This window comes from Otolemur garnettii, unplaced genomic scaffold (genome assembly GCF_000181295.1).
Source record: "Otolemur garnettii isolate 467f Iridium unplaced genomic scaffold, OtoGar3 scaffold00091, whole genome shotgun sequence".
Taxonomy (NCBI): Eukaryota; Metazoa; Chordata; class Mammalia; order Primates; family Galagidae; genus Otolemur; species Otolemur garnettii.
In genome coordinates, this window is record NW_003852486.1 from 1,397,355 (window position 1) to 1,421,299 (window position 23,945).

A 23,945-nucleotide genomic window follows, 5' to 3' on the forward strand; every position below is an offset into this window, starting at 1 on the left:
GAGGCCTTCACTGCCTTGGCCCCATCTTTCTCCCACTCAGCAATGTTTCCTTCTCATACTGAGAGCCCAAGGTGGGCTTCTCAGAAAGTGGGGGGAGAATCAGTCATCAAGTCCACCCGGTCCCTCAAGGGCTTGGCCTCTTCAGTAATTCTCAGTGATTTCTAACGCTGATGCCCAGTTTATGCCTTGCTTTTAGAGACTCAGAAAGTAGCAAAGGTTCCCTTTCTAAGTACCGGCATACTGAGATATGAAGACTTGGAAATGAGGCAGTTTATTGTGGTATCTTTGAGAAGCCGTGGAAGCCTGACTGACAAGAATGGCATCACTTCCAGGCATTCAGTTCAATCCCACACAATCTCCTCGAAGGCCCTCAAACATTTACCCAAGGGAAACTGGAAATATTTGAGCTGATAAGCTATTAAGATGTAGAGTTCCACAATGAAGAGATCAATTTATAGTTTGTTTACCACTGCTTGAGAACAGCCAATGCGTGATCTCCTTGGAGCCACTTGAAATTGTTGAGGGAGCAGCAAAAGGAAGGCTTAAGGCTGGGCAGAGGCCTTAACCTGGAGATCATCAGTTAATCCTGGGCCTTTTTGTCCATGTCCCTTCTTCTTCTTCTTTTTTTTTTTTTAAAATTAAGTCATATACACATAGATCATGAATATATGTATGCATATGTGGAGTATAATGTGTTGATATTTTTATACAATTTGGAGTGCCTACATCAAACTAATTAATGTAGCTTTTGCCTCATTTACTTGATTATTGTGTTAAGACATTTATCTTCTATATTTGATAGATTTGACTTGCACCCTTGCAATACGCTCCATAGGTGTGGTGCCTTCTTCGGTTTTTCTGGTAGCACTATTTCAATATGTAGAAATAGAATGCAGCTGAAACTCATAAGAAAGGATAGAAAATCCCAATATTGAGATTATGAGCAGGAAAATGACTGGTCTTTAAAATATATATAATTCTTGGCTCCATGCTGGTAGCTTAAGAGGCTAAGGTGCAAACCACATACACCAGAGCTGGCGGGTTCAAATCCAGCCGGGGTCTGCCAAACAACAATGACAACTGCAACTAAAAAATAGCCAGGTGTGGTGGGCACCTATAGTTCCAGCTACTTGAGAGACTGAGGCAAGAGAATCGCTTGAGCCCAGGAGTTGGAGGTTGCTGTGAGCTGTGATGCCACAGTACTCTACCCAGGGTGGCAGCTTGAGGCTCTGTCTCAAAACTAACTAACTAAATAAATAAAATATATATAATTCTTAGGGTTTAGGTGGAAAAGCCTGAAAAAATCTAGACTGAATAGAGATTTTTTTTTCTGAAAAGGGAGGAAATATATTGATGATTACATCGTCTGCACATTTTGACAGTTTTGTCTTTTCTGTTTTGATTTTAGTCGTTCTTATTTATTTCTCTTGGTGCATTACATTTGGTTATAATATATAATATTGAATACCAACAGTTAGAGAGACATTATTGCCTTTCTTCAGATTTTAATTTAAATGCTTCTCATGCTTCATTCACAGCTAAATTTGATGCTCACTATAGATCTCTGGCAGATACTCTTTATCAAAATAAGGAAGTTTGCTTCTATTCCTGGTTCGCTTGCAAGTTTATCATGAATGGTCTGTTAAAATTGTAGCTATTTCCTGTTCTGCCTCCACTGATATAATCAAATGGTTTGTATTCTTTAGTTATTACATTAATAGAGTTTGAAAAGGGTGGCTTCTTCACATGTTTTTAAGGTAAACCCTACTTGGTCTTTTCAAGTTTACTATTTATACTATTTTTCCATCTATGCATTATTGAGTGGTTATGAACTTTTCATATTTTATTTTTGGTATCAAAGGTTTGCAGTTAGTAACCTCCTTACATGCAGGGGGAAGTTTCACATCTCTCTATTCTCTGAGCCCAACTGGCGTCTTTTTTGTCTTTTTTTTTTTTTTTTTATTGAATGGTAACTATGTACATTAATGAACTTCTAGGGTACAGGGTGGGGTTTTCACATGCAATCTGAAATACTTCCATCAACTGGTCAACACAGCCTTCATGTCATTTTCTCAGTTATTGCTTTAAAACGTTCACATTCTACTCTTAGAAAGATTCACCTGTACCCCTATAAGATAAACCTCAGAAGTGATCCCTCCAAACCCCCTCCGTCTTTTTTGTCTTTAGGTGGCTGGGGTGTTTTGGTTTGTTCATTTGTTTTTGCAAAGAGTAGCTTTTTTTTTTTTTTTAACAACTACCCTTTCCATCATTTCTTTTTTATAAGGTTATTATTCTAGTAAGTTTTCTATTTATTTCATGTCTAATTATAGTAATATATATTTTTTCTCTAAGTTTGCTCATTTCATATACTCTTAAAAGTAAATTAGTAAAAAATTATTCAAGGTATGCTTTTGTAAGTATTTTGATCATCTATACCTGTCCTGATACGCTTTTTTCCTGCCCGATGTTGTATAGTGTGTCTCTTTGATTTTTCCTGATCATGGTTATTAGAGGTTTCATTTATAAATTAATCTCTTCAAAAATCCAAAATTTTTAAAAATAACATTGAGACTTCACAATAAAATTGAGTACATTGGATACTTGTTTTTCATTCTTAAAGGGTACAGGGTAGGGATGTATGGTGCACTTTCTGAGTGCGGGACACAACTACAAGAGGAACTCTATGTAAAAAATTTAAAAATTGTGGCCTGGTTGTTTGTACCCTCACAATAATCTGAAATAAAAAAATGAAATAATATAATAATATAATGGTAATACATTTTGATTATTTTAGCTTTCAATTAGTTTCCCTTTCATTATTGTTCACTTCTATTTTCCTTGGGCTTATTGTGATTCTTTTACACGCTTTTTGAATTAAAATCTTCATTTATTATTTTTCAGTAAATATATAAAGCTACAAGTTTTTTTTTTTGTTTTTTTTTGGTTTTTTTGTAGAGGTAGAGTCTCAGTTCATCACCCTGGGTAGAGTGCTGCACAGCTCACAGCAATCTCCAACTCCTGGGCTTAGGCAATTCTCTTGCCTCAGTCTCCCGAGTAGCTGGGACTACAGGCACCCACCACAACATCAGGCTATTTTTTTTTGTTACAATTTGGCCGGGGCTGGGTTTAAACCCCCCAACCTTGGCATATGGGGCCAGCACCCTACCCACTGAGCCACAGGTGCTGCCCCAAGCTACAAGTTCTTACTGAGAACTGCTTTGGGTGTAAGTCATTAGTTTTGACCTTTAGTGCTTTTGTTAAAGCATAGTACTATACATTTTTAATTTTCATTTTTAATTCTCACTTACCTCACAGTGTATTTGGATGCTAATATTAAGAGAATAAACTTAATACAAGGGTCAAAAGCTCAGACCATGGAGTAGGTCCCTGGGTTTGTAGCCATTCACTAGCTGTATAACCTTGGACAAATTGCTCCATCTTTCTGTGCCTCAATTTCTTCATTTATTAAATGTGAGGAATAATGCCATCTGCCTTAAACAATTGCTATAAAGATTAGTAAATGTTTTAAAACACTTGGAATAATGGGTAACACGAAATAAATGATAGCCAAGGTGGCCATAAAGTTTGTAAAATATTAAACTATTTTAAATTGCACACAAACTTTATGGACAGCCTGTATAGACGTTTATTAAGTAAATATTCAGATCTACAAAGAAAGGTGATGGAAGAGGGTTTGGGGGATTTGGCTTCTTTTATTTTCTGTTGATTTCTTAGTTTATTTCATTGTGGTCCTTGAAAAATATCTATAGAATATCAATGTTGAGGAATATTTGGGGATCCAAAGAGTGAACTTCCTCAGTATTAAGATTTGAGTTTTAGATTATTATTGTTATTTGCCATTATAACCATTTTAAGTCCCATGAACCCGCTGCTTATTTTGTCAGTTTCCAAGAAAACTGTTAATATTAATACTACGCTGAGTGTGTCAGCTGTTCCTGGTAGTTTTACCAGTTTTTGCATAATACATTTTGAAATTATGCTGTTAGGACATGATAAATTCATGAGTAGAATGTCTTTCTGTTGAATTATTTTGTTTATCAACATTATAACTATCTCAGTAGCTTCACTTTAAATAAGATTTCAACTAATATTAGTACTATGTCATCAACTTTTTGTGGTCTGCATTTGCCTGAATACAATTTTCAACCTCTTTGTTTTCATATCATTTTAATGTATGTCTTTTAAATAATGAAGAATCAGATTGTTAAGACTCACTTCTGAGAGCCTTTGCGCCTCCATGCATTGGCTTAATTCATTCACATTTATTGTAAGTAAATAAATTGCTGAATGTGGGCATCATCATATTTTATGTTTTCCTTTTACTAAAATTTCCTAATTTCTATTTGTTTCTTAGCCAGCCTTTTGTTTTATTGATGAATTTTTTATTTGTTTTCAATTTCTGGCTGGAACATTTTCTTAGCCAACGTTCATAGCCAACATTTTCTTTCTCCACTAGTCATCCTTCGTTGTTGCAATTGAATTTTCTTTTTGGATAAATAATCCAATTGTAGAATCAAACATGTAAAATGGAAAGCAGTGCATCACTTCAAAAAATTAGTTCTCTATTTCCTCATGACTCTCGCTTCCTGGAAGCACCCACTTTCAGCTCCTTTACGTGTTTTTCAGGCGACACACCTCCCTGTTTCTGCCCCATCATATGCAATATGCATATAATGATATTTCTTGCTTCCTAAATGTTAGGCATTATCATTTGATTTCCTAGTTCCTTTATGACACCATCTGTGTGCACTTGAACACAAACACGCCCACATACTTCACCTCCTGTCATCCTCTCAGTAAAAATTCAATTTTCAGAACATACATTATCATATGCAAATATTATTCACAACTGAGCCATCCAGCTTACTATAAGTGTACATCTCTTCCTGTGATATTTTTTCTTGCTGTATTTTTGAATTGAACTCTTTTATTTGTTTCATTTTCAAGTATCTATAATTAATCAATCTTTAAAGTTTTCACCAAAACTATGAAACCTTTTCTCCATGGGGTGTTAGACATGGTCAAACATACTAAGGAAACTCCCAAGGTCATATTTATAAACTTACTGTAGTCTACTAGCTATTTACTTTCTTTTTGGCTCAAGACCACCATTCCCAGGTCATTTCTCTCCTTCTTCTGTCGCATACTAGGGTTGTTCTCCAGGACTCCCAAAGGGCTTTAGTAGTGGAGCTTTGCTTCACCGGCATTCTGAGATTCACTTCTCTCTGGCCTATGCTAGTTTCCTTAATTCCTGGATCCCTCATTTTGATGGAGTACGCATTCAATGACTGCCTGAAAACAAGAACATGCACTGTAAATTCCTTGACATGGTACTTCTCTAAAAATATATTTATTATATTTACATATGTTGTGAATAGTCTGAAGTATTAATTTAGCTTAGAAATAATTTTCCCTTGAATTCCAGATGCATTGCTTCATTGTTTTCTAACTTCTAGTGTAGTTGTTAAAAAGTCTAAATTCATTGGAAATCTCAGTCTTTTGAGTATGCTGTGTTTTTCTCCCTTTATCTGGAAGCTTTTAACATTCTCCTTTATTCCTAGAGTTCTGATCTCATAAGATGATGCCCTTCCATGAGTGTTTCTTTTTTATTTTCTTTCTTGCTATGCCAGTCACTCAATCTGAAAATTTGTAGTCTTCAGTATATGGAAATATTGTTTTCCTTGATGTTGTTTCTTCTCTGTTTTCTCTGTTTGCTTGTTCTGAAACCCATATTAGCTGGACATGACACTTCTATTCATCCCATTGTGTATTCCGTTTCTTATTTTTCTAACTTTCTTTCCATTTTTCTTCTAATTTGTGAAAATTCACAAATTTATTAATGGAAGAAATTCCCTTATGTTCCAAACTTTTCTCTTTATAGAAGATGCTTTCATTTCATGAACACTTTGTTCTTTCTTTTTACCTCTTTGAAGATATTAAATATGTATATACCATGTATATTTTAAAAAATTATCTTCTTAATGCATTTTCTCTCCTTTTTCGTAATTTGATTTTTGCTCATTTGTTTTGTTCCAGTGTGGGCTTCCATGTTAGAAGCCACCTTGATCCCTTGGCTGTCCGTTCATGTCTAAGAACAAAGCTCTAATAAGCCAACTGAGAGTTCTGGAGTTCCTGCATGTAACAACAACAACAACAAATACATGTACCCTCTAAGTCCATTAAAATACATGCATTTAAAAAAGATAACCATTTATCTTTTAAACTGTGTCTGTATATAGAGAACCATGAAGACGTGACAAGTAGTTTCTCACTGTGGAGCACACAGATATCAGTACCTACAGGTGTATTCCTTTGAGGGACTTCATTTCCCCAGAAGGATTCCTCTAATATTTATCTTCTAGTAGGTGTAAACCTGTTGCCCAGATTGTGGGGGTCAAGGAGGGAAAGGAGACTGGGGAAGTCTCTCTGCTTGGTAAGAAGAATCTTTCTTAATCCTTTTGTCTCTATGGCACTTTCCAGCCACCTGGTAAATCCCTCTAGCAAATGTAAATCTCTGGCATTTAACTTGAATGTGGGAAGGTCATTTACCTTGCAGGGAATTGCATTAGAACAGTGGAACCCTGGAGCCTGAAGGAGGGACCCCAAATCTGCTATAACATGCAGTGAACCTGCCTGTTCCATGCTCTACTGGAAGACACCAAAGTTTAGCAGTAAATAGGCTTCCCATCTGGTCCAGTTGAAGGCACTATCTCTATCTTCTAAGGCTGTTTACCATACAAATATCTTTGAAATAATCATCTGGGACAACGCCCGTTAGTGCCTATGTTTGCAAGATGTGAAAAATGCAAGAGGTCCAAGGAGAATTGTCATGATCTGCTCAAACAGTATAGCAAAGCTAAAAAAGAAAGAAAATGTATGGTGTGGCAGTGGGGGGCAGGGAGTAAATACTGGCCTCTAGAATAAAATCTAGAACCATTGAGCACTGCTTGTGGGAGAAAAGTAGCATGACTTTTAGAAGGGAGATGTGTTCTATAAAATGCTATATGGACCATTTTCTGTATAAAGAAACAAAATGATGTAGTTTTGGTTTCCAGAATTTGAAAACACTGTACTACTAACATTTGAGCCATTAAAATAATGAAAATCCTTCGTTGTTATTGATAGATTAGAGATAGATAATAAATGTAAGGATAAATGGTTATCTTTTAAAAATGTGTGTATTTTAATGGATTTAGAGGGTACATGTAGTTTTTTTGTTACATGGAGGAATTGTACAGTATACCTTCTTAATTGAGGCATTTAGATTGTCTACATTTAATGTTAACATTGATAAAAGATACAGGCCCAGTCAATATTGATTTGTATTTTATCAAATACAAAAATTTTATCAATACAAATGCTTTGTATTTTATCTTATGTTTTATGTGAGCTGTGAGTTACTTTTTTTTTGGAGACAGAGTCTCACTATGTTGCCCTTGGTAGACTGCCATGGCATCATAGCTCACAGCAACCTCAAACTCTTGGGCTTAAGCAATTCTCTTGCCTCAGCCTCCCAAGTAGCTGGGACTACAGGTGTCTTCTATGATGCTTGGCTATTTTTTTGTTGTAGTTGCCATTGTTGTTTTAGCAAGCCTGGCTGGGTTCGAACCGACCAGCCCCAGTGTATGTGGCCAGTGCCACTGAGCTATGGGTGCCAAGCTAGAGTTTTTACTTTTGAATGTTTTCACATTGGTTAGTATTGAGCATTCTTTTTCATGTTTAGAGCACTTCTAGGCATTTCTCATAGGAAAGTTCTAATGGTGACAAGTTCCCTGGAGAAGACTTGCTATCTCTTCCCCTTATGAAGCTTATTTTACAGCATAAATTTTGGTGGACAGTTATTCTGTTTAAGAAGACTAAAATGGGACTTCCATCCCTTCTTGCCTGTAAGGTTTTAGTTGAGAAGTCAGCTGTTAGTCTTTGTTTTGTGATATACTTGAAGCGATCATCTGACAGCTTGAAGGCTTTCCACATTCACTTTGACATTGACCATTCTGATGACTATGCGTCTCTGTGATTCATCCTTACTTGGAACAAATCTTCCAGGACTTTGTTGACCTTCTTGTGTCTAAATGTCTAAATCTCTAGCAAGACTAGGGACGTTTCCCCCCATTATTCCCTAAAATAGGTTTTCTATGCTTTTTGCCTTTTCCCTCTTCTCCCTCAGCAACTTCTATGATTCTCATGTCGGATCCTGGAGCCTGAAGGAGGGACCCCTTTACATAATCCCATGTTTCTCAGAGACTTGTTCATTTTTCTTGATTTTTTTCTTTATTTTTGATTGACAGGGTTTATTCAAAAGCCTTATTTTCAAGCTCTGAAATTCTTTCTTCTGTTTAGTCCATTGTTAAAACTTTCCACTATGTTTCAAAATTCCCAAAATGACCCTTTCATTCCCAGAAGTTCTATAATTTAAACAAAAAGTATTTATCTTTTTAGAAAATTTTTCATTCATGCTATGAATTATTTTTCTGGTTTCTTTCAATGGTTTCCAACTTACTCAAGGATCCCACTGAGCTTGTTTGTGGTCCATATTTTGAATTCCATATATGACATTTGGGAATTTCCTTTGGCTTGGAATCCATTACTAGAGAGCTAGTGTGATCCTTTGTGAAACAATCTGTTTTTCCAAATTGTCTGTGGTTTTTTTTTTTTTTTTTTTTTTTTTTTTTGCTGGAACCTTTTCCTTCATCTTAGCAGGAGAGCTTTGTGGTCACATGTTCCCCTCTGCCAGGGACTCTGCTGCTCAGGGTGGAGAGGGAGAGGTGCACTTCCTTTTGGCTCAGGCATGTAAGTACATATTGTGGAGTTGCAGGCAATTTGGTTGGACCTCAGACCCCACGGGAAAGTGTTCACGTGTTAGCAGTGTTGGATCAGGTTAGGTGATCCCCAGTCCCTAAGCTCTTAGATGGAATGCTTGAGTCAAAGGGGACCAAACCAAGATAGGCTGGCAAACCTGCCCTCAAGTTTCTCTGAGTTCAGGTGCTAGATGTGGTAGTAACAGGTAGGTTGATCTCTTGGTCTAGAAGAGTTTGGGCAGGAGAAGGGCAAATGTAACAGGGGTGGGAACCCTCTTGATGAAGTTAGCAGAGCCAGGCCACTGTTGAGCGCACAAGCCACTTGCACTTCCTTCTCTCAGCACTGACAGTGTTCTCTGTCCTTCTGGGGGCAAAAAGCACCCAGATTCCCAGCTCCCACCCTGCCCAGCTGCAGCAGAGGTGGTAGAGACAGTTGAGCCCACTGTGTAGGGCAACCAGCCTGGCTATGGGCTATGGCTAAAAGGCTATGGCAAGGGAGGTTGTACCAGGGGTTGTCTCTGGGGAGAGTAGACTTTACCCAAAAGGAACAGGCAGCTCCGGGAGAGGACTGCTAACCTCATCCTCCCTCAGCAACAATGGTAGTTGGTTCTTATGGCAGCAGTAGGGCAGGCAGGTCAACAAGTTTTGGTAGCAGTGGCAGGACAACCCTCTGGGTCCCAAACAGAGCAGGGAGTATTGTCAGTGACTACAGTTCAGAGACGGCGCCCATGCCCTAGACACAGCAGCTCTCAAGTTCCCCTGCTCTCTGCAGAGCAGAATCACCATGCTGCTCAGAGGGGGAGGAGGGACCTTGCTCTTTGCCCACGAGTGGGATCAGCCTTGAAATGGTGATTTATCTTGATGGAAATGTATGAGTAGAAATGCCTCTAAGATTGGGAAATTGTGAAGTCAGTGGCAGGAATCTCTGTATCTGTCAGGAAAAGACAGGTAAGTTTCAGTGAGGATTTGTGAAATACTGCATTGGAAAGAGAGCGCATGGAACATGCTCAAAGGACAAAGTATTCTGAATTACAAACGGAAAAGAAAGTGGAATTTGAAGCCACATGGACTGTTCCTAAGTATATAAACCTATAAAGTTTTTAATAAAAAAAAGCATATGATTTTACTTAGGGAGCACCAAAGACAAAAGCAGGAACCCACATGCAAAGCCCTGGTCACCTGCATGAGGAGTGGGGAACTTCTCATTCATGCTACCAGAGGAGGCTGAGAGGAGAGTGGGGAGTGTCCTAGTGAGAGTGGCAAGGGCTCCCATGTGCACGCAGCCTGATAAGAGGAGACGCTAAAGTCTGCAGTGGCAGAAGCAGAGAAAGGCTGTTACTCGTTTCAATATAGTTTGGAATGGTGTGAACAGAGCTAATAGGGACTCATTCAACTGACACAATACTAGGAAGTACATAATGACATATTGAGTTCAATCAAATTCAACATTTGTATTTTGGAAAATCCCATATACCAAGACACTTTTCAAATCCAGGGTCAAAGCTAGGTTTCTCTTAGTTCCTTATAGCAGTTCCCAAGGACTCAGTCTTTTCAAAGTTGGTACGAACCACTCAGCCCTAGGCCCATTCAGAACCACTCTGTTCCCTACACAGGACGTGATCTTCCCTAACAATAAGAGTGTCACAGTCATGGCCAACATTTCCTGAGATGTTGCTGTGCCAGTCACTCTGCTCATGATTTATGCATCAACTCATCCAAGCCTCACAATATACTTACAAGTTAAGTAGTAATATTATTTATTTTATAGATGAGGAAAGTTTGTTGCAGACAGGTTCAGATCTTGCCCACAGTGAAATAAGAATAAAATAGTAGGGCCTTAGTCTTCCAAAACTTCCGTTCTTAATTATGGAACAGTAGTGATTCTCATGCTGCTTCCTCCAGGTCTTAAAATGCTGACCCCTCTACCTTCATGTCCCTGTGACACAGGTATCATTCACCTTCCCTCATCACCTTGCATAATCTCTCCTTTACAGCATTCTCTGGCCTCAAGACTGAGGTAGTGACCTTCTTTGTTTTTTCTGTACTTGTATCCATCCTAGCACCCCTTTCCCTGTCCACATTCCCCTTTCCCTTTCTCTTCCTATGCTGTTGTGAGTTTTTTTACCATCAGGAACTCTTCCTTATTCACTGCCCATTAAATAAATAATTATTGAGCACCTAGCACTTACTAATAGTGGCATCCACGGACCTTAACATACAGCCAGGAAACAAGAAATAGTAGATAAGTGAATAAAATGAATTGATTTCCTTCTTTGGGATTCTTCTCTTCTTAAGGTCAGCTATAAATTTCATTACTCATATCACAGAGAAATACAGAATTTAATTGAGTAATCATATTGAATAAATTATAACATTGATTATACTTGTGCAAACTTCCTATAATTATTGTCCTTTTTCTTTAGCTCCTGATGCTTTCTCTAAACTGACCATTTGAAGTCTTCCTTGTTCAACACTTTACCATTAATACCTCTGCTCTTGGGATGCTTCAGGTAATTTGATATACGCTTAGAGTTTATTGTATAGCACTCACTGGGTGCCAGATACTTTTCTTAAGTCTTTTAGATATATTAACTCATCTAATCTTCATAAAAACTCTATAAAGGGGGTGCTATCAGTAAGCCCCATTTCAGAGATAAAGAAATTGAGCCACAGAGTCTTACATAACTTGTCCATGACTGCATAGTTAGAAATTGGAGAAAACAGGCTTTGGTCCTGGGCAGTGTGTCGCTAGAGTCCATGCTTTTAATCACTGTGTGCTACTGCTTCCCCTTATACTCTATTTTCTCTCTAAGGCATAACAATGTGAAATTGCATTTTGGCGCATCCTTTGTGAGAGATCATGTCATAATAGAGAAAAACATGGTACTCTAGCAAAGTTGCAGAAGCTCATGGCCTCTGACTGTGCATTTTCACTTCCTGGTACTCACATATGTGTGAAATGACACACTTAACAAAGTTTTCCACTGTAGAATAGTTTGTGATGGAACAACTGGAATAAAAAGGCCCAACATTGCCCTTCATTTCTGAAAACATAGCCAGTGTGGTATCCTCTCCCACAGCCTGGACTTGCACCCATCGTGTTCCCTACACAAAGGAGCAGGGATAAGGTAAAGGATGCCCAGGGCTCAGTCAGATATTCCGATTGCTCCATGTGGGCTCCTCCGAGGGCATTCCGTTCTAGAAAGTCATGCTAGTAGAGACTAATGGATGAATCCCAATCATCTATCATACTTTGTGATCTCTGTGTCATCAAAGGCCCAGATCAAGGACGAGGACAGAGGAAGCTGACTTTCCAGACCCACTCAACACCTGCTTCCTCTTTGGCCCGAAGCCCCCTTTAATGGTCAAGTAGGGTAGTTGTTTTCATAACGTTACTGTTCACTTTATGTTGAAAGTTTCCTTCCTTCTTATCTCTGCAGTTGATCCAGTGAACCATGAGAAATTTAAATATTTATTCCTCAAAGATGCTGAGCAAAGAGCACTGATGACCCCTGTGCATGGAACATTATTCAAGAGATCCACAAGCACAAGGTGGGGCTCACACCAGTGTGTGGTCTGCTGCAGCCTCGGCCCTCTCTTTCCTCTGTGCATTTCTATCAGATTCAGACATTTCTCACTGCTGAGGTCAAAGTCCACTGCTGTGACCAACCTCCTTTTTGAAGATTTCTCTACCTTTGGGTCATAGCACAGACTTGCTTTGTCTTCATTTTCGTCTTTCTAACTTTGTATGCAAGTTTGCTGACTATTTGGCAATACCATAATCAGACTATCATTTACATGGACCATCACCTCCACACCCCCATGTACTCCTTCCTGAGTATGTTGTCCACATGTGAAACCTGTGACGCTGGGGCCATCACTCCCCATATGCTTCCTGGTCTCATGAATCCTCACCAGCCCATTGCCTCCCACGACTGTGCCACTCAGCTCTTCTTCTGTCTCAGTTTTATCATCAGTAACTTCTTCCTGTGATTTCTATGTGGCCACCTGCCAACCCCTATGGTATTCAGTCATTGTGGGTAAGAGAGCCTGTCTTCTTTTGTCATCTAGGTCACTGGGAATAAGCCTGGACATGGCCATTGTCCAGTTAACATCTGTGTTTGGTCTGGCTTTCTGTGATACTTTTGTCATTTCTCACTTCTTCTGTGATGTGAGACCCCTGCTAACGCTACCCTGCATGGGCACCACTGCCAGTGAGATAATTAACTTTGTTGTCAGTGTCTGAGTCCTTGTCCTACCTATGGATTTGGCCTTCATCACCTATGTCCTCATCATCTCCATTCTAAAGATTGCATTGGCTGAGGGTCAGAGGAAGGCCTTTGGCATGTGTGCCTCCCACCTCAAAATATACCACAAAGCTATAGTGACCAAAACAGCATGGTGATGAGAGTCCACGTAAAGCAGAAATGGAACAGAATAGAGAACCCAGGAACAAATCCATGAAATTACAGCCAAACGATTTTAACAAAGGGACTAAGAGCATACAATGGGGAAAGCACAGTCTCTTCAATAAATGGTATTGGGAAAATTAGATATTCACATGCAGAAGAAGGAAATTGGCTCCCCATCTCTTATCATGCAAAAAAACCCCCACAAAAACTCAGAACAGTTTAAATACTTAAGTATAAGACTCCAAAACTATGTAATAGCTTAAAGAAAACACAGAGAAAAAGCTCCATGGCATTAGTCTGAGCTGGGAATTTTTAGATAAGACCCCCAAACCATAAGTCAACATCTAAAAACAAAGGCTCTATTTTATTCTTTATAATTTTAGGATTTTTTCCTCAATGCATGTGTTGCTTTTGAATCAGAAAAATACTGATTGAGGTGCTATCATTTCAGAACAAAAACATGAAGGAAGAGGTGATCTTCTCATCTGCTCGCTTATCATTTCCGTGAATGCAATGAATTGCTCACATGTGCAACATTCACTTACAGCATCCACAGCTCCCTGGGTTTCCCCTGAGGTTGGTGGGTCACACTACAGATACACTGAAGTTAATTTGCTTCTGATATTTAGCCAGAATTTTCTATTTGATTGCAACTTTCACTTTAGCCTTTAAAGTCAATGGCCGAAAAACTTCTGTGCCATTTTTTTGCATTCTTAAATTTTTCGTTGAACAGTGATCATAGGATAATGTAGGTTATTAGTTCTGTTCGGTCGAACAGCATCAGCTATCATAAAAAAGCAAGTCACTTAGATTTTGTTGAAATTTGGATATTCATTTTCAAACGAAGTTAGTCATTCTGTTTGTGACTGAATTAGCACTGAAAGGACAAAATGTATATTTATATATATATATATGATTGTTATATGTATATGAGAGTTATTAATTCATTTTCAAATGAAGTTAGTCATTCTGTTTGTGACTGAATTAGCTATGAAGGGACAAAATGTATATACATACATTTACATATATATATGATTGTGAGAGTTGTTAATTTTCTGGACAAACCTAAACAGTTTTTTTTTTTTTTAAACAGTCTCTCATTCTGTTGCCCTGGGTAGAGTACCCTAGTGTCATAGCTGACAGCAACCTCAAACTCCTGAGCTCAAATGATCTTCCTGCCTCAGCCTCCTGAGTAGCTGGCACTACAGGCACCCACCACAATTTCTGGCTAGTTTTTCTATTTTTAGTAGAGATGGGGTCTCACTTTGCTCAGACTGGTCTCAACTCCTGAGCTCAAGCAACGCACCTACCTCAGCCTCTCAAAGTGCTAGTATTACAGGCAGGAGTCACTACTTCCAGCTTAAACAGTTATATTATTAAATAAGTAGGAAAATAAATGAATGCTTTATGGAAATGGCAAGAGATAATGGGTTGAGTATTAGTTAGCATTAGAAAGAATATTATATCCTTGTAAAATGAATAAATATTTCTAAGATTTAAAATTGGTAATATTAAATAACTTTTAAGCACTGTGTTAATTTTTAGCTACTTAGTTCCTTTTAAGCCATGAATCTTCATAACTTTTATAGATGAATTTGTAGCATAATTTCAATTTTGCCACCAAAATAATATAGGGCAATATCCAGGAAAAATTATCTTTAATCTGTACCTAATAAAGAAGATGATGAAAGGAAGAAAGTATTAGAGAAAAATTGGGAATTTTCCCTAAGATATCTGATGTCTGCAGCAACCCAGTTTCTCAGTTGAAAAGTGAGTATCGAATTAGTACCAGGAATGTGTTTTGGTAACTGCTGGAGCAGTGGAGAAGCTGACAATGGGGACTTAATGTCCCTCCTCTAAAATGTCAAAGTGTAAATATGATTACCTAAATGTTGAATAATTAAATTCTAATGTTTTAAACTAAGATTTCAATTTTATTTTAGTATCCCAGAAGTGCAGTCCGCTGATACGGGGCTTCAGCAGTGGCTTCAGTTGAATACCGATTTTAACTTTCAACTATCAGGTATTTGACCAAGACGTAGATGAATTTCTATTAATTAAGATTATTTAAATAAAATGGAACAGAACAAAATAGACTAGAATGCATCTAATGTGGAAAGACCAACTTCTGCTTTGTGAATGTTCCATTTTAGATTGTACCTGTGTGTATATGAATACCCACACAGACAGCTTATGTTGTAACCTACCAGATTATGTCATAACAACTCCTTTGTATTCGGAGCCATGGTCACAATAAGGAGTTTAAAATTCACTGAACTAGAAATAGAAAGATAGAAGGTGCTCAATTGGGAGAAGAAAAATCAGCACTCATGCCAGAATTGCTAACAAAAGATAATAATGCAAAGTTTTGGAAATGTTCTTTTATAAGGGACCAAAATAATATGAACTTCAGACATAATGAAAGACACAATAGCAGTTAGAATTTAAGAGTATATGGGAGGAAGGTAAAAGTCAGGTAATAATTAGTAAAATAATGTAAAGTGGTGAATAAAACTTGGAGAGGCAAAAACATAGAGATTATATTAGGTAACAATAATTACAATCTTGGTAAACAACACATTGTATTTTTTTACCTCTTCCTGTAGTTATCACAGCAATTTCTCGTGTGTTTATTATGTGTGGCTGCTTCCTACAGTGGCCCAACAGAAAACAACAGAGCAAGGATTGGTAACCCCATTTTGCACATTAAGGAAAAATTCAGTTTGGGGGGAGTGCAGCTATTTTCTTATTCTAAGAAGGATGAAGAATATTTGACCCTATTTTCTCATTTCCAAAGGCCTTTTATATTAATTGTCTCATGAGTTTGACAGGAAACTTTGAATATTCATTTTACAGATGAAAAAACTGGGGTGCAGAGAAATTAAATTGTTCATTCAAATACATGTGGTCAACGAAAAGTACAGCCAGGAATTATAATGGAATCTTTTTCTTTCAAGTTTATGTTCTTTTCACTTCGTTCTTCTCATCTCTAAAAACTACTGCTTAACATTTTAAGCAGCTAAGTTTTCCAATATGGTTTCTCTGTTACAGATAAGGTTGAAGGGAGAGGGCAACATTTTTAAGGCTACAGTCTAAAATAATAATAAAGTATTTTTGTTTACCGAGTAAAAAGTAAAAGTGACCATTGCAAACATGAGGTAGTTTCTTTTTTGGTGACATTGCATTTCTTCATAAATATTCCCCCCAAATGCAGTTAACTCTATGGAAGGCTGAACCATAATGGGCTATTGGAGAAATTAAAATATTTAGACACAGCCCTACTGATTAAAATTAACATAAAGGATAATGTGACCTGTGGAAAAACTCATTGTATGGGGAAAGTGAGATGGTCACTAGTGGGGTCGACTATCTTCTTAGGTAAGACTTTCCTAGTTGCAACGCCACTCACAGCCCATCTTCATCCATAAAGATGTCGTAGAAAGTGTTCACTGTGCTGGTATGTGTATCATATCAACATATGAGTTTAGAGGCTGGGGTGTGAGAGACTAGAAGGACTGATTTTTTTCTTCATGGGTATCTTACTAGAGGTTTTATACAAAGAGAAATGCTTCAGGTCAGTGCTTCAAAATGAGTAGAAGAGTCTTGTGGGGGTGGGAAGTGAGGGTGGCAGGAAGGGGTTTCTATTAGGTGCCAAGCAGCTGGAGAAAGGCATGAGGGTACACCCAGGAAAAGCCTGAGCCACTCCACTGGGTATTGCTGGACTTCAGACTATTGAGCTGGATGAGTGGGTAGGGGAGGGAACTGCTGGAAGTGGAGATGACAAGTGATATTTACTTATTTATTTTGATTAAGAATATATATATTTTACAATGTGCTGGTTTTATATACAATCTGAAATATTTTCATCAAACTGGTTAACATAGCCTTCATGTCATTTTCTTTGTTATTGTGTTAAGACATTTATATTCTACATTTTATTAGTTTCACATGTACCCTTGTAAGATGCACCATAGATGTGGTCCCACCAATCACCCTCCCTGCACCCATCCTGCCCCCCCATCTCCCCTCCCTCTCCCTTTTCCCCATATTCTTGGGCTATAATTGGGTTATAGCTTTCATATGAAAGCTACGAATTGGTTTCATAGTAGGGCTGAGTACATTGGATAGTTTTTCTTCCATTCTTGAGATACTTTGCTAAGAAGAATATGTTCCAGCTCCATCCATGTAAACATGAAAGAGGTAAAGTCTCCATCTTTAAGGCTGCATAGAATATATTTTTATTAGGCATTTTGGTAACAAATTATTACTCTATGTATAGTTGTCTTTTTAGTTTTTCCTTTTTTAAAGAAAATGAATCCCACTTTCGCTATTTTTGAAGAAAAAACCATTTCTCCAGAGTTAACAGCTTCATATGTATTAGCAGCAAAGTCTTTCACTTGCTCCATCATCAACAGGTCCTGAACAAAATGACTGGGGATTTCACTGCAAACCGAATGGGTCTGTCCATTTACTATTGGAGTTATCTCAGCTAAAGGCAGGCTGACGCTGGAAGGACAGTCCATGGAGTTACCGTGTTGCAGGTCCTGCTCACTTGCTAAAAAGAACTCAGCCATGTTGTCTAGAAGTCTACTAAAGCCTCAGTTCAAACAATTATTCTAAAATGCCCTCAAATCTGGACTTTCCAACATGTCTCTTATTTTACTGAGGAGTTTAATTTTACTGAGGAGTTTAATAGTGGTAATATCTCCAGGAGAAAGCCTACAGGCCTGAACTGCTAATGGCGTCTCTTTATCTGGCATCATATAATGCCATAAAAAAGATTTGGGTCCATCATTATTAATCCAAGAAGATGATTTATGCTCCTCAACGAGATTTCTGATTTCTTTTAGTTTTTGTTCCAAGTCCAAAGAACGTTTAAGAGAAACACTCCCTAGAATCTTCTGCACAGCTTGTTTAATGACAGCGATCAATTCCATCAGGCCATCTCCAAGGAGGCGCTGAATACTTGATAAATACTCCCATTGGACAGGTGGAGGGGCAAGCATTGTAGTGCCATTTTTGCCAACTGCTGCATTATCCAGTTAACTATATCCACCAATGATGTTTAACTGGACTTACAAAAGAACCACCAGCATACAAGTACTGTACACTGCCACGATACTTCTTGTGAAACTTCCTATCTTCAGATCCTCCCATATTTCTAGCTTGTTTCTAGCTAATTCTGTGAGGCTCTCAGAATGAAGCTGCTGCATTAAGGCCTCCCTCAGTGATGGATAGTCCTGTCATATTGCAAGTCCTTTGGTTACCTTCCAAATGATACCGTCGTCGAGCTTGAGCACTGTGTTCTGCAGCCCCTTTCTTGTATGTCTCCCATTTTCTTCTGTCCGTATTTCCCCAGGACATATCCTCTTCCAAGGACTGCGCCCAGGAAGATGCATTTCTTTTTGTGATGATTCAGATAATTCCACATAGATCTCAGCATCTTTAGGCCCTGGGGATGTGGGCTGCCTAGGGGTGAGGGGCTGGCTCACTAGGAAACCGGTTCTTTATCACCCAGCCTGCATGACTTGGCGGGAGTGCCATCGTCCAGCTTGGTGCTCTCCAGAAATCACTGACAAGTGATATTTATTCAGATCTTAGAGGTTGTGGAACGTTAGTATTGATGGTTTGGCGAGTCATTGCCTTTTGTTGAGTCAGTGAGTGCCAGGTGGCTACCTCCTCCTCACTCTTCCCAGTCTTCTCACTTCACTAATCCCTGCAATAGATCCCCCTTTCACTACCATTACCTCGTTGCTTCTATCCACTCCGCAAGGGTCTCTACAGGCAATCCCAGTTTCTTTTTCACGGGTCGGATGTTCACAGAAAATATTACCAACAGCCTTTAAATATTCTCATATTATAAATGCTGATATGATTACTTGGTGCTACCTTTTTCTTTAGCTAGATCACCAAGTGATTTTAATCACTTTCCAAAAATATTTCTTTTACATAATCCCCAAAACAGATATTTCCATTTTCCCATAGGAACAACCTGGAACTTATATGAAAAAGACTCAGACTTCCAGGACAGCTAATTCTATAGATGCTTATTATCTCTGACTTCCCCCTCTTCCCCTGAAATCCCTTTGACTTAAGTTGTCTAACATGCAAAACACCTTGAATGTACCATAAAGGAGTGACTTCAACTAGGTGTTGAATCTATGTGGTTCTAAATGGGTAGGAGGAAACATCATGTCCACAAAAGGACGTTACATCAAATAGAATATATTAATTACGTTAGCCTGGCCCGGGAGCAGCCTCTCCACATCAGCTCTGTCTGCCATCCTGATCTTATTCTGGCCCAGGCTGCTCATCTCCTTCCCGACACCACTGAGCTATTTCTTCTGTGTTTGTGTCCCACACCATGCCTGTTCTTTCATGAGAGGCAGGTTTGCTCGTGCTCCAGAGAACCTTCTCCCATTCAAGTGGCTGAAGCTGTTGTCCCTTTGTTCTCTCCTCTTCCCACTCATCCACTGCTCATTAAACTCCAGAATTTTGACTCTAGTGACTTTGGTACTCGCCACTTTTTCCTGTCTAGAAAATCTTCTAAGACCTCATTCAAAATGGGTCTGGCCCGTCAGGAGAGTTTTCGGCTTATAGCCCTACGCAGGGCATCCTTGACCTCTTTGTTCCTCAGGGTGTACACCACAGGGTTCAGTAGGGGGGTGATGACAGTGTAGGTCACAGAGATCAGCTGGTCCTGATCCCTGGTGTTCTCTGACTTGGGCTTGAGGTAGGCGATGGAGGCACAGCCATAGTGGACGATGACCACAGTGAGGTGGGAGGCGCAGGTGGCAAAGGCCTTCTTCCTGCCCTCAGCAGAGGCAATCTTGAGGATGGCCGAGATGATGAGGAGGTAGGAGATGAAAACCAAGCCCATGGGAATCAGGATCACTAGGACACTAATGATCAAAGTAAGGATCTCATTGATGGTGGTGTCGAGGCAGGAGAGCTTCATCATTGGTCGGATGTCACAGAAGAAATGGGCCACCTTTGTGGTACAGAAGGGCAGCCTGAACACAGCAGACACCTGTGTCATCGCTACAATCAGGCCAATGCTGCAGGCCCCCCACACCAGCTGGACGCACACCCTCTTGCTCATGATGACTGAGTACCTCAAGGGGCTGCAAATAGCCACATAGCGGTCATACCCCATGGCTGTGAGCAGGAAGCAGTTGTTGATGGCCAGAGTAATGAAGAAGAACATCTGGGTGGCACAGCCAGCCAAGGAGATGGGTTGACTCAGGCCTAGGAGGTTAACGAGCATCCTTGGTATAATGACAAGTGTGTACACAGTCTCTGAAACCGACAGCATGCTGAGGAAGAAGTACATAGGGGTGTGGAGGTGGCGGTCAAGGCCAATGATGGTCACAATGATGACGTTGCCTGCCAGGGTGAACAGGTACAATGCAAGGAACACAACAAAAAGGGTGAACTGGTGATCACCGAAGCTGGAGAAACCTTGGAAAATAAACTCACTGACCAAAGTGTGATTCTCCTTCTTCATTAAATCATAAACGGTTTCTGAGAAAGAAAAAATCACGTAAGGGACCTTGATGGCTGATTTCTGTCATATAATAGGCTGGGAAAATTCTTGTTGTTAGATCATGACTTATTTACATTTACACTCATACTTATTTCTTTTAGGAGAGTGGGGAAACTTTCTTTTTCTCAGTAAGAAGAAAGTACATGGCTTTCACAGTCAAATGCTGTAAACTCATTCCCTAGTTCTATCATGTGCTAACTTATCTTGGGTAAGGATTCAACATCTCTAAGACCAGTTTCCTCATCTTTATATGGATGTAGTGATGATAACGTCAGAATAGAATTGTTGATAGAAGCATTTTATACTGTTAAGTATAATATTTATATTAGGATTTAAAAACTATATAGAACACATTCAAGTTCAGGGGTGTCATGCAAACGTTCCAGCCTCCGTAGATACCTAGTAATTTCTGAGCTCCTGGGGTTTGCATAGAGCCCTTTTTCCCATGACTTCCACACCACATTCTCATTCCTGTCTTTGTCTTTGATGAAACTGCTCCTCTCAATTCTGCTTTACACTCCTTTCCCCAAGATCCGCTCATTTTTCAAAGTCAAAGAAAGCCTCTGACCTCTAGAAAATCTTATTCCTCCTTATTCTCTCTCCCTCTCTCTCTCTGAGGTCTATATGTCCTTGCACAAATAAGTAGCATGCAATTTTTGCTGTTCATTTTTTGTATTATAAGCACCTTCTAGTGCATTTGTGATTACAAAACATATTCACATCTATTATTTAATGTCTAACGGGAGGACAAAGATTACTGCTTATCTTCAGATGCATTAACTGAGGATCAGCTCTGATTGGGGAATAACTCAGAGATAGGGAGGTGTCAGAGGACTGAACCAGGACTGGAACCTGTGTCTTCTGACCCCATGCTTGTTGTTCCTCCAACGACATAACACTGCAGTGTAGAGCCGTCCCCTGCTCAGCTGCTCAGGGTCCCTGTCTTCCCTCTTATTATGACTCCAGGGCAACCACTCCAACGTAGGGCACATATATCTATAAGAACTGGTGGAATTATTACAAGTCATCCCTCCCTTGCACAACCTGCCCATCAGGGAGCAGAATACCAGAGCACTCCAGTGAGATTTTCTTCAGAGAACACAAGATGTGAATGTTTTCAACCTTTGCCTGCTTTTTCCTGATGTCTATGCCTGTGACAGCAATAAACAAGTCAATAATAAGGGCAAATTTTAACATTGGAATAACATTATAACAATGGAAGAAAACACACATTAGTAACATAAAATACACTGGCCGTGCGACCCTCCCAGGAGCTTTTCCCCCATCCTCACCCACATATAATTATGTACAATAGGTTACTTGTAAAAAATAAATAAATTCAGTAATAGGATGATGGAGTTGCCTCAAAAGGACATATTGGAGGACATAAAACAAATGAGCCACATTACAAAATGATTTACAGTGGGGTAAAATTCAAAGGTAAGCTTCTTTAGTGCTGTTAAAATTAAATTTATTTCATCTACTTTTCAGAAATCCACTGCTTTTCGTAAAGAAAATCTACAAAGAAAAGTGTTTACAAGGGATTGGTGCACAGTTGTACTTCAGCTCCTCAGAGCATATGAAAGGAAATCAGATGGGGTTGCAAAAAATAAATTTTGTGTTAGATGTCAGAGACCATTTCGTGACAGAGAAAGTTGTTTGTGATGTGTGTGCCATGGTAAGTAACTGTAAATATCTTTTATGAAGCTTTATAAATCGTGTCTCTGTAGACTATGAATTGTCTGAAGACAGGGAAGAGACAAGGGAGCATAGCTGGGAAGCGGTAGAGCCACATTCTTTTTTATTATACTGGTCAAGATCCTCTTTATTCCTGGGAAATCCCAATTGCTTGAGATCAATAGGAGATATTTTAAAGCTTAATAATCAGTCAAGGAAAAAAATTTTCATAACACCAGGATCCTTTCCAGTTAACAGAATTCACCCCTTAACAGTAAAACCCACACATGTATTTCATCCTCACGTGGCTCCCTCTGCTAACCATTGCCTTTTTTCCAAATTTCACTTACTTTTCTCCCTGAAAACCTGTGGCTCAGCAGAAAAATGGAGGCCCGTGGGTCCCACATATTCATAAATCAAGGCCATGAAGAAAGAAGTCATCTGAAATTGGTCATTCTACCTACCATAGGGTCAATCTAAGGATGGAGCCAAATGGAAAGTTACAGAAGGCTTTGGGCTACTAGATATTCCTTCTAGCTGGAGGAGGAGATTTGAAGCCCAGAAAGGCTCTCTGAGGAGCAGCCTTCAGGGTGTCAGGGTGTCACTCGCTGAGCACCCTGGAGAGTCAGCCTGGGACCAGGAGGAGCAGACAGCAAGTGCCAGGGGACCTTGTTATGTGTGGGGCACGTTCACCAGATTACACGGACTTGTGCTTTGGGAGTCTTGAGGCAGTTTTCCCTGCAAGCAGAAACAGTAGCGGCTTATTTGTCATGTTTTATTTTTTAAATAAATATTCTATTTTTAAACAGCCGAGCTTTAGAAAACCATGGTTACAAAGCCCAAGTGAGCACTGCCTCTGAGCACACTCTTGGATTCCAGGAAGCTACACAGCTCTCTCTGTAGTGAAGAACCTTGTGTAATATTTGACTTTTTTCCTTCCATGAACTAAAAAAGTCAATTCTAGCTATAGTTTTTGTCCTCAGGGATTCTGAAATGGGAGATCAAAACTCAGCAGACAATAGGAACCTCTCCAAAGGGCTGGGACACCACTGTTAGTACCCAAACAAGCCTGAGCCAGGATTTCATTCTGAGGGACCAGCAGCCAAATGGTTAAATACACTGGGCTCCATGAGCCCGTTCTGGGGCTGTCTCCACACTGGCTGCCTTTCCCTAACTCAAAGTACTTTATTTCATATTTTTCTTTTCTTTTCTTTTTTAATTTTTTTATATCTATCTCATTACCTAATCCTGCCAATTATTCTCTAGGTTAATTTTTTCACATGTGGCAAAAAAAAAAAAAAGTACCTGCACTCATACCTTGACAAAGGGGTTGAAAATGGCCCGTGTACTCGTTCTTTGTGTTTGTTTTTTGCGTTTTATATTCTTCCTTCTTTACTGAATTTGTGGTAACTTTTACATTTGGAAAATTATAAAATGAAAAAGTTTATAGAAAATATAAGGGCTCGGCGCCTGTGGCTCAAGCGGCTAAGG

General features: G+C 39.2%; 1 protein-coding gene and 2 pseudogenes across 1 annotated transcript; 1 reads left to right on the top strand and 2 right to left on the bottom strand.

The window, feature by feature from the left end:
- Nucleotides 1–12,611: 12,611 nt before the first annotated feature.
- Nucleotides 12,612–13,662, top strand: LOC100956933 (annotated as a pseudogene).
- Nucleotides 13,663–17,472: 3,810 nt separating this feature from the next.
- LOC100957241 lies at nt 17,473–18,674 on the bottom strand (annotated as a pseudogene).
- A 1,134-nt stretch (nt 18,675–19,808) lies between these two features.
- Nucleotides 19,809–20,738, bottom strand: LOC100958409 (olfactory receptor 10J1-like). Its single transcript, XM_003795211.1, has one exon. It carries the CDS (start codon nt 20,736–20,738, stop codon nt 19,809–19,811), a length of 930 nt encoding a protein of 309 aa, XP_003795259.1.
- Between the last annotated feature and the right edge of the window lie 3,207 nt (nt 20,739–23,945).

Coding starts and splice junctions, on each gene's coding strand:
- LOC100958409 (XM_003795211.1), bottom strand. CDS start 20,738: ATGAAGAAGGAGAATCACACTTTGGTCAGTGAGTTTATTTTCCAAGGT.